The 10,605-nt window shown below is 44.6% G+C and overlaps 1 protein-coding gene across 3 annotated transcripts in view; it reads left to right on the top strand.

The window, feature by feature from the left end:
- The first annotated feature begins 1,573 nt into the window (after positions 1 to 1,573).
- Positions 1,574 to 10,605, top strand: part of QTRT2 (queuine tRNA-ribosyltransferase accessory subunit 2) — a 22,896-nt gene continuing 13,864 nt past the window's right edge. The window contains exons 1-4 of one of the 3 annotated variants that reach the window (XM_042460177.1): positions 1,574 to 1,647; positions 4,145 to 4,358; positions 4,988 to 5,043; positions 7,656 to 7,732. In XM_042460177.1, the coding sequence (XP_042316111.1) occupies positions 4,159 to 4,358; positions 4,988 to 5,043; positions 7,656 to 7,732 (333 nt within the window). In that variant the 5' untranslated portion in view covers positions 1,574 to 1,647; positions 4,145 to 4,158. The other 2 variants (XM_042460178.1, XM_042460179.1) reach the window with 2 other exon arrangements.

Below are 10,605 nucleotides of genomic sequence, written 5' to 3'. Positions count from 1 at the left end.
CAATTGCCAATCGGATGCCTATGGAAGCCCACAAACAGGACTTGGGGGAACAAGCATCTATCTCTGTTATTTCTCAGCAACTATATTTAGTGTCATTGTTGTGGTTAACTGCCCTTGAGTTGACTCTGACTTGTGGCAACCCTGTGGATCAGACATATCAAGACCCAGCTATCCTCCACTGCTGTGCTTAGTCCCTGCAAATTCATACCCGTGACCCCTCTAAGTGACTCTGTCCACCAGGTGTGTGGTCTTCCTTTCTTCCTACTACTCGCCACCTTTCCTAGCATTATTGTCTTTTCTACTGGTTCATGCCTTCTCAAGGTGTGGCAAAGCATGGCAGCCTTAGTCTGGTCATCTTGGCTTCCAGGGAGAGTTCTGGCTTGCTCTCTTCTGGGACCCATTTGCTTGCCTTCTTTGGCCGTCCACGGGATCCCCAGCACTCTTCTCCAGCACCACATCTCCAATGGGGTTAATTCTCTTTCTGTCGGCTCCCTTCACTGTCCAGCTCTAACATCACACAGCGATGGGGAAAAGACGGCTTGGATGGTTCTAGCTTCAGTGCTCAGTTGTATACCTTTACTCTTCAGGGTCCTGTCTATTCCTTCACAGCTGCCCTTCCCGCTCCTAGTCTTCCTCTGATTTCCTGACGGAAGTCTCCATTCTGATCAATGTCTGATCCTAGGCACAGGAAAGCTTTGACTATTTCGATTTCCTCATTGCATTATTATTATTATTGTGCCGTATGTTTACACAGTGCTTGACATAGTCATCAGTCATTGTCTAGGCTGAATTAGTGCACATCCTGCATAGTGATTATTTTGGGGGGGTTTATGTTCAATATTAATCCTGCCTTTGCAAAATAAGTAACATTTGAAAGGGGAAAGATTGGGGGAAGAGACATTTGAAAGGGTCAAATAAAATAAGAAAAGAGGAAGAATAAAAACCTGCCAAGAGCCCAAAACCATCTAAAATAACAACATTGTCTCTTAAAACAAGACTAATTAGTAGAGGAAGAAAAGAAAGTAAGCAGCAGATTAACAAGCAAGTCATCTGGAAATCCCTCAATTGGGCCTTAAAAGGTGAGTCCCTGGATTGGGAGAAAGGCTGGATATAAGGGAATAAGATAATAATAATAATAATAATAATAACAACATCTGCTGAGTAATTAATTATAAAATGATAATAATAATTGCTGCTGCTGAGTAATTAATGACAAAATGACATTAATAGCAGCAGCAGCTGCTGAGGGATCACTCTTTTACCTTCTCCCTCGACGGAGCCTGGCTGAAGCGCCGCCACCGATAGAGCTTGCGCCGGGGGCCCAGGGCCGCCATTTTGTGGGGGAGATAAAACCCCCAGTAGCCACTCCGCTTCCCTTCCTCGAGGCCTCCGCTGTTAGTCGCTTCGGGGGTCCGCGCGGGGGCTGCCGGGAAATGGAGTCCTTCCTCTTGGCCGCCCAAGGGCCTCGGAGGGGCGCGCGGACTACAACGACCAGGTGTCCTTCCGCGTTGCCGTGGCAACCCCGCCGCAAGGCGCCGCTCCGTCCGTTAGTGATGACGACGAGCGTTCTGATTGGTGGGCTTTCCGTCGGGAAGAAGTGGACGGTGGGCGAGGGCTGGAGCGGCGGCGGCGGCTTCTAAGCTGAAGGTGAGGCGCAGTGGCGAGAGAGAGCGCGAGGGCTGGCTGCGCACGCTTCCCTTTGGATTACAAAGAGCGTTGCCATTTCCTTTTGCTTTGCTGCTTTCCCCTGATTTCCCGTGGCCCTCGGGATGAGGAGGAGGAGGAGGAGGAGTGTTTTGTGCCAATGGTTGCCCTGCGCCTGTTTTAATTCGTTCCCTTTTCCAGGCGAGGCTTTCTCCAGGGGACAGGCCTCCTTTCCCAGGACAGCGCCCACAGTTCAGCCCCCTTTTCCGGGTGAAGTTCCACAACGCCCTCCATTCCGAGCCAGACGGGAAGCACGAAGCCCTATTGCCGCCAGGAGCGCCCCTTTGTTTTAGCCTTCATTTGTCAGTGTCCTAAACTGGTTTGTCCTCAGTGTCCTGCCTTTTCATAGAATCGTAGAGAAGGAAGAGGCCACGAAAAGGGCCCTTAGTCCAGCCCCCTTCTGCCATGCAGGGACTCTCAGGCAAAGCATCCCCAAAAGATGGCCATCCAGCCTCTGCTTAAAGACCTCCAAGGAGGGAGACTCCACTACACTCCCAGGAAGGAGTGAGTTCCACTGTCAAACAGCCCTTACTCTCAGGAGGCTCCTCCTAATGTTGAGGTGGAATCTCTTTTCCTGGAGCTTGCATCCATTGTTCCGGGTCCTGTTCTCTGGAGCAGCAGAAAACAAGCTCACTCCCTCCTCAATATGACATCCTTTCAAATATTTAAACAGGGATATCATATCGCCTCTTAACCTTCTTTTCTCCAGGCTAAACATCCCCAGCTCCCTAAGTCGTTCCTCATAGGGCATGGTTTCCAGACCCTTCACCATTTTTGTCGCCCTCCTTTGGACACATGGCTCCAGTTTTTCAATGTCCTTTTAAAACTGTGGTGCCCAGAACTGGACACAATATTCCAGGTGGGGCCTGACCAGAGCAGAATATAATGGCACAATTACTTCTCTTGATCTAGACACTATACTTCTATTGATGCAGCCTAGAATCACATTGGCCTTGTTAGCTGCCTCATTAGATGTCTGGTCACTCCGTTCAGAGGAGCTTCCCCTGAGGCTGAGAGCACATGCCTTGCCCAAGATCACCCAGTGGATTTCTATGGCTGAGCTGGGAATCGAACCTTGGCTTCCAGAGTCATAGTCCTACACTCAAACCATTATATTTATTCCTATCCCGCTTTCCCCTCACCACAAAATTGGGACCCAAAGCAGTTCATAGTTTAAAAGAATAATGCAATTAAAAGCATACAAAAAGAGCACATTAAAGTAAGATTAAACTATTTGCTGTATTAAAGCAATTCACACTTCATTAAAAGAATAAAATGCAATTAAAAAGTTCTTACAATTACTGTTGTGGAATTGTAATTGGTCGTAATAAAGGTGTTTACATACTTGTGTGTTTGGGATTTTATTTTTGTGCTGATAGGTCAACCCAGCTGTGTTTTTGTATGGTCAAAGAGGAGGATCATTAAAGCCCAACACTTAGGATTCTTACCTCAAAATCTTCACAGCAGCCATTCTGCACCTGTTTAGCAGAACAGCAAGGCAAAATGGGTCTAGAGCCACTTTCCTATTGCCAGGTGCAGGGCATAAGACAGAGAGGCTGTGTTAAGGGAGAGTCAGGAAGAGAGGATGTGTGTACATGCGGCTTTAGGGAGCCAGCGTGATGCATTAGTTTGACCATTTAAAAATGAGTCATAGCTGTCCTTTTGAATTAATTCACTAGAACACTTTCCTATATAAGATCTTTTGAGTGTTGAGGTTTGAATGTTGAGGCTTGAGTGCTGGACTATGATTGGAGATCAGGATTTGATTCCCAGCTGAAACTCCTTGGGTGACCTTGGGCAAGTTACATTCTCTCAGCTTCAAAACAAATCTTGCCAAGGAAACTCCATGATGTATTCGTCTTAGGATTGCCATACCATAAGTCAGAAACAACTTGAAGGCGCACAGCATGCACACATAAGGGTTTGAGCATTGGACTAAAACTCTGGAGACTGGGACTGGATTCCCAGCTTGACCATGAAACCCACAGAGTGACCTTGGGCAAGTCACATGCTCTCAGCCTCAAGGGAAGGCAATGGCAAAGCTCCTCTGACACTAATACCTGACAGTAAGAGCTGTTTGACAGTAGAGCACAGTCTCAGGAGTGTGGTGGTGTTTCCTTCTTTGGAGGTCTTTAAACAAGTTAGATGGCCACCTGTCGGGTGCTTTGATTGTGAGTTCCTGCATGGCAGAGGGGTTTGAACTGGATGGCCCTTCAGATCTCTTCTGACTCTGTTCTATGATATTTGGTTATTACCTGTATTGCCTGCTCATTTGCAGGGATTTATGTGAAACTGTTGTTACTCTGCAAGTGCATAAAAAGAGCATTGCTTTGCAGAGTAAGATAACTTCTTCCAAGTGGCTATTGTAGAAAGTGGATAGTTACAGTCACTGCACAATAAAGAAGGCTTTTTGCATTGATTACTCCCTACTCCTCTTCAGGTGTTTTAAAGAAGATGAAATTAAGTCTCTCCAAAATAGTCGATGGCTGTCGTCTTGGTACACTGACAAACCTAGGCAAGAAAGGAGTTCACTCCATGGACATTCCAGGTTGTCTGCTTTATACCAAAATGGGATCAGCGCCACACCTGACCCATGACACTCTACAAATGGTTAAAGGCGTTCCAGCGGTCGCTCAGCTGTCACTGGCAACATTGTGAGTGCCATTTTCACCTGGTAAAATGTGATGTTGTGCGGTTTAGGCCTTTACAGGTAAAACAGCATCTTAAATTGTATCCATAAAGCCATATAAGATGAAGGCAGACTGTGTGTCATTAGATCTGGATTTGCTTTCTGTGGTTCTTTTGCCAGCATAGCACATTTTCTTTGCCTTAGGAGATATCAGTGTATCTCTCTACAGAAATAAACCCATGTGAGTTCAGCGGGGCTTATTGTCAAGTTTATGTATGTAGGATTGCTGCCTGAGACACCAGTGGCACTATGGCTTTATGTTTCAGGATGGAATTGCATGGGTGCTTAGTCTGTGGTGGTCATATAAAAACATCATAGACCAGCAATAAAGAGCAGGCATGCTGTAGCCCTTGGTGAGTCTTTTGCAGAGCACAGTAATCCTATGGTTGCTGACTGAAGATGATTCTGTATAGTTAAAGCCACTATAATTTCAGTTGATAAGCAGCTGATAGTACATGGTTGAATCCACCAAGTGCATTTTTTAGCTATGGGTTTTTAACAGGTATTGGAATTGTACATTGTAGTGAGTCTATTTTTCTCTCAAGTATGTTAATTATCATGATTTCTGTAATGTGTTTCTGTGTTTGGATACAGGGCAGATCTTCATGAGGTCTTGGCAGAATATAAAGAAGGAACTGCAAAGTTCATAGGTAATTCTCAGTGGAAGTGTAATGTGCAGTGTGGAAGTATATAGTATAGTGTTGAAGATAATATATTTGGAGTAGTTTTGAATGTATTTTATGAGCAGATAAGTAGCCATTATCATAAGGCATACGATTTTGCTGTACCGTAATACCTTAGCTCTGAGCTGTTCTAGACTAATGCAAACACCAGCATCACACCATGGCTATTTTATATTTCCTTGCAGGAAGGCTCAGAGCTTCTAACATTGTACTTACAGTAGTTAAAGAAAGTATGGGCAATCTGCAGCCCTTGACTCTGATCACATGTAGTTCTTGTTCTAATTTCAAAAGCCCTTTAGTACATAATGAGTTCAGGAATCTGCAAGAGTGATATGTCTGTTCTACAGAACCCCACTACATGGGAGAGAAAGGTTTGGTTTGATTACTTTTGACTCTGGTGCAATCCAGTCCTGGTTTCAAACCTGCATGCCGCTGGCTTGTGGCCCCTAGCAGATCCCTGAAGAAATCTGGCCCTTGAAAAGGTTGCCCACTCTGGGTGTAAAGAGACTACTGTTTGAAGGACCAAATACTGTTGTGTATGTATTGTGTGCATATAATTTTGTTTTTGTGCATGTACATGTGTGCATGTGTTTGTGTACACAAGCAGACCAATTCTGCATGTAACAGTTATGGCAGTTTGAAAGTGTCAGGTCCTGTGCAATTAAGTTAGTAACCTGTGAACTTCAGGCCACTTGAAAAACATAATCTGGTAGAAATCATACAGAGAGTATGATAGTGTCTGACAGTATTATACATCTGGGATGCACTGACATAATATCTGCAATCAGTGACAGCTAGGATATTATCACCAACTTTCTTTTTATATTTCATGTTTTTATAGCAGTTTCCAAATACAAACATATCTCAGTTAACCAAGGCCCCATACAGACAGGCCAAAATAAGGCTGCTTCAGGTCACTTTGGACGTTTGCTGTTTATATGACACATGCATCTTAAGAGGCCAGTCCTTAGGACTGGAGCATGGATTTGGCGTGGCTTCTGGACTCTTAGGATGCATGCATCATTTAAACAGCATACCTCAAAGTGGCCTGAAGCAGCTTTTTTTTGGCTTGTCTGTATGGGGCCAAAGCCTCTGATATAGAAGCTCGTTTTGCCTCAGTCTATTTATACCAGCCCAGCCCCAGTTTTCTTCCTCCTCCTTTGTCTAGCTGTGAGTTTTATTAGTAGTATTGACATTGGTGAAGGAGGGTGGAGAAATACACTTTTGATGTCAGGTTGCATCAGTTTATCTGCAGTGCAATAAAATAATGCAGTAAAGCTTAGGCTAGGAAAGGATTGTACTCTGATTCTATTATGGCTGTGTAAAAAAGGTAAAGAACAGCTGCCACCTGATTCCCTTACTGAGCATGTGTGAACAGTAGACAGAGAGAGGAGGGGACAACTGATAAGCCTGCCTCACCATCTATCCCCAGTATTTTTTTTAATACAGATCTGTTGGTTTGAGCATCTGAATGGACATCTTGAGAAAAGGGATGGGGGAAGGGGGAAAGGAAAAGAAAGAAAAGTGGCAGCACATGTAAGAGTAGCTAGTTTTTATTTTCACATGAGCTTTTGTGCCTAGAAACCCAGTTCTTCTGGTGCAGTACTGAGTGGCATTAAGGCCTCATGCATAAAGCATGTTTATACAGTTGTGGGGATGGGATAGAATGTAATAGGATCCATAAAAATGGAAGGTTTACCTGACTTGGTTGAGTCATTTCACATGTGCAGTTTGTTAATTTTAAATTAAAAAGATGCTGAAACATGTGAAACTGGTCTTGTTTCTAGTTATGTAGGAATCTATCTCTATTCTTTCCATGTCATTTCTGCCTCTGATACCAAATTTTTTTTTAGAGGAGTAATGGCTGGGAACACATCAACTTCATTAACTGAAGTATACATGTACCTAGCCTTTCATCCAGTGTGCCTAATGCTTATTTTCCTTACACCCTCAATTTGCAGAAAACTGAGTTAGAATTTTGTTAAGTATCTAATTAGGTTAGGCACCATAATCTCACAGAACTGCGGTTAAACAGGGATATTTAACTGTTACGTTTTAAAAGGAGTTTGGTCCAAAAGGCATTTTCTTATTCTGTCTGGAAAATTCTGGTGAATTCTGCTCATGGCTATAAGGAAGGCAATCTAAAAAATAATTGTTGCATTTAGACTTGGCTATGGTTTGAAATATTGCCCTGACTGTCAGACTCTGCTTATTGCTTACTTTGGTATTTGTTATCCCTTAAAGCTCCTGTCTGTAGCAGTTCCATCATCAAGGCTAAACTGCCAAGTGTCAGATGCCCTTAGAGTATTTATGTAGGTGGCAAGCAAGCCACCTGACACATTTTTTCTGAGCAGTGTGTTAAGTATGACAGCTTTAATAAAATAAAAATCCAAAAGTTACAGGTGACATATGAACTTATAAAATATAACCTTCTTCATGGTTCTCTCTCTTTCTATGTCTCTGAGGAAGTGGACAGAGCTGAGTGTAGTTGCTTTCTGTTGCTTTCCATTGCTGTTACAAACTTGCTAATGCAGCCTTCTTAATCTGTTTATTAAAATACTGAAAACTGTTCTATTCAGGTATGCCAGAGTCAGTCCTGTATTGCTCCCTCCATGACTCAGTTATCTGCTGTCCTCCTGGTTACAACAACAACAAGGTATAGTAGTTATGAGACCTTTTTGACATTTCTGTTTTCAAATAATAAGGCTCTGTGGCTGCTAGATGCACTGTTTTTCTCTAGTACTTTTAGTGATTAGTGGCTGCAGAAACACATTTACAGGGCGGTAATTATTTCAGCATCCCGCTCCCTTTTTTTAAAAGAACAATATAGCTATGATATATATAATATATAAAATTTTATTTATATACCGCTTTTCCAAAAGATCAAAGCGGTTTACATAGAGTTTAAAACCAATTACAAAACACATTATAAAATAGATAAAACCAAGAGCACTAAATACAATATACAAATCTAAAAGCAATCATTCTATCAATAGGGTGAGGTAGAGAGTCAATGGGATCAGAGTACACAACTTCATTTTCTAGGGGGGAAAGGCTCGACAGAAGAGGAAGGTTTTAAGCCTCTTTTTAAATGTTTCCAGGGGGGTGATAAGACGGAGCTCGTCGGGAAGACTATTCCAGATTTATGGGGCCGCTACTGAGAAGGCCATCTGGGAAGTAATAACATATTTAGAAGATGGAATTTCCAGCAAGTTCTTCCCGGTTGTTCTGAGTGTGCAGGGTGGATTATATGGGGAGATGCGGTCCCTCAAGTAACTCGGGCCCAAGCCATGTAGGGCTTTATAGGTAATAACCAACACCTTGTATTGTGCTCGGAAGCGAATAGGCAGCCAGTGCAGATCTTTCAGAATAGGTGTTATATAGTCAAATCTGGACGCACCGGTGACCAATCTGGCCGCCATATTTTGTACTAACTGAAGCTTCCGGGCTTCGTACAAGGGTTGCCCCATGTAGAGCGCATTACAGAAATCCAAGCGAGAGGTAAGTAACTTTAAGTCAGGAGTTATGACAAGGGGCCATGAGAGAGAAAGGTATGTTGAAGTTTAGAGCACATAAATCCTAGCTTTCAACTGCACAGTGCTTTGCAGACAATACCAGTAAATTTTCACATCTGTTGTCAACCAGTGTATGCAGCAAATCCCTATTTTCTGATACAGATCAATAGTGCCATCTAGAGGATTTGGTATTCTAAACCTCTGCATAGGCAAACATCTATAATAATAATAATAATAATTATTATTATTATTATTATTATTACTACTACTACTACTACTAAATCTCTACTTCATTTCCTAATTTTAGCTCACCTCCTTTTTTCACAATAGCTCAACTAGCCTGCACAGGATACTTGTTTTGTAGTACGGGTTTAATGTCATTAAGAAGGAGGAAATAGTGTCTTAGAAAATTTCTGATTGGCTACTTATGTCCAAAGCACACTGTTTATTGTGGCACCAGAGCTCTCTGACAGAGAAGGCAAAATGTCTCACAAAACTACAGTCCCTAGAATTCCCTAGCTCTAAGCCAGGGCAGTTAAAGTAGTCTCAGACTAGATTATATTTGCAGTGTGTTTTGGACCTCTGGCTACTTAAATGAGAGGCAGAGTTTTTTGTTGTTGTTGTCATTGTTTTTACCAGTGGTTCACCTTACATCCAAAGAAAGAGACCTGCACTTACAAATCTCAAATTATCATAAATATGTAAGACATTATTATTATTATTATTATTATTATTATTATTATTATTATTATTATCCTTTATATAGCACTGTAAATTTACACAGTACTGTACATACAAGCTTTGTAATTAGATGGTTATTAATTAGACGGTTACCTGCCTTCAGGCTTGCAATCTAAAAAGACACGATGCAAAAGGAGAAGGGAATGGTGGTGGGGAAGGCGATCAGGTCCAGCATTTCTTCTCTCCCTCTGAGGCCTGGACCAAGGCAGATGGACTGGAGGGGAGGGGGCTCTCCTTCCCCACTTTGGTTTTGGGGGCCAGGCCTGAATGGAAGGCCTGGCAGGCCTAGGGTTTGCCATAATACCCGGGCTTCAACCCCGTTATTTCCCGATTTGGGGGGCCCCGGCGGACACTCCCAGCAACGGGTACATCAGCCCAAAAACCAGGACCCCCCCCCCCGTTGCAAAGCCGAGTTTGCTTCTGGCGGCCTGCAGCCTTGCTGTGGCTGCCCTCGACTAAGACCCCTCCCCTCCGCCCTCGGGAAAGGAAGAGGAGGACAGCGAGGCCTGGCCCTGGGGGCGGAAAAGAGGCCATACCCCGTGCCGCGCCGCACCACCCCTCCTCCTCCGCCCGCCCTTGCCCCCAGGCTTGTCCGCCCCCGCGCCGCCCCATAGTAGGAGGCGAAGAAACGGACGGAGCCAGTGCCCTCTTTGCGCGCGGGCCCCACGCCCGCCGGGAGGAGGAAAGAGGGGGCGGAGGAGGCAAGGGAAAGGTGGTGGCGGCTTGCGCGGGGGAGGCGGGGAGGGTGGCGCACAACCGCGCGCAAGAATGCGCTGACCTCCGTCAACCTTTCCTTTGCCTGTGCCATCCCCGCGCGGGAGGAAAAGACCCAGCGCCACTCACCTCCTTCCTCCTCCCGACCCCCTCCTTTTCTTCCATGGCCCATGCGCAGCCGCGTGGAAGGAGGCCGAAGCTGAAGGCGGTTCGCCTCCCCCTGCACGCACCCCGCGTGCCACCCTCCTCCTTCCGCCCCCTGTCCCCACACCCAAGCCCCCAGGGAAAATGGAGAGGGGAGAAGTCGGAGGAGGTGGAGGAAGGAGGGGGAGGAAAAAGGGGAGGAGGGAAAAGGGAAGTGGTGAAGTGATTGGCCATAGAGGCCTCAAGGGTGGTTTGGGTTTTTTTTTTTTTTTTTTGTTTTTTTTTTTTGTGGGGGGGGTGCTTTTAAAATAGCTAACAAGTCCTCCCCTTACTTTTGACAGTGATAGTGTAGTGGTGATTGGATGGAATGATGAGGAATTGATATGAGTGGGTCGCTGAGAGGTATGCATGCAAA

Source organism: Sceloporus undulatus, chromosome 3, assembly GCF_019175285.1.
Source record: "Sceloporus undulatus isolate JIND9_A2432 ecotype Alabama chromosome 3, SceUnd_v1.1, whole genome shotgun sequence".
NCBI lineage: Eukaryota > Metazoa > Chordata > Lepidosauria > Squamata > Phrynosomatidae > Sceloporus > Sceloporus undulatus.
This window is presented reverse-complemented; position numbering and strand designations above follow the sequence as displayed.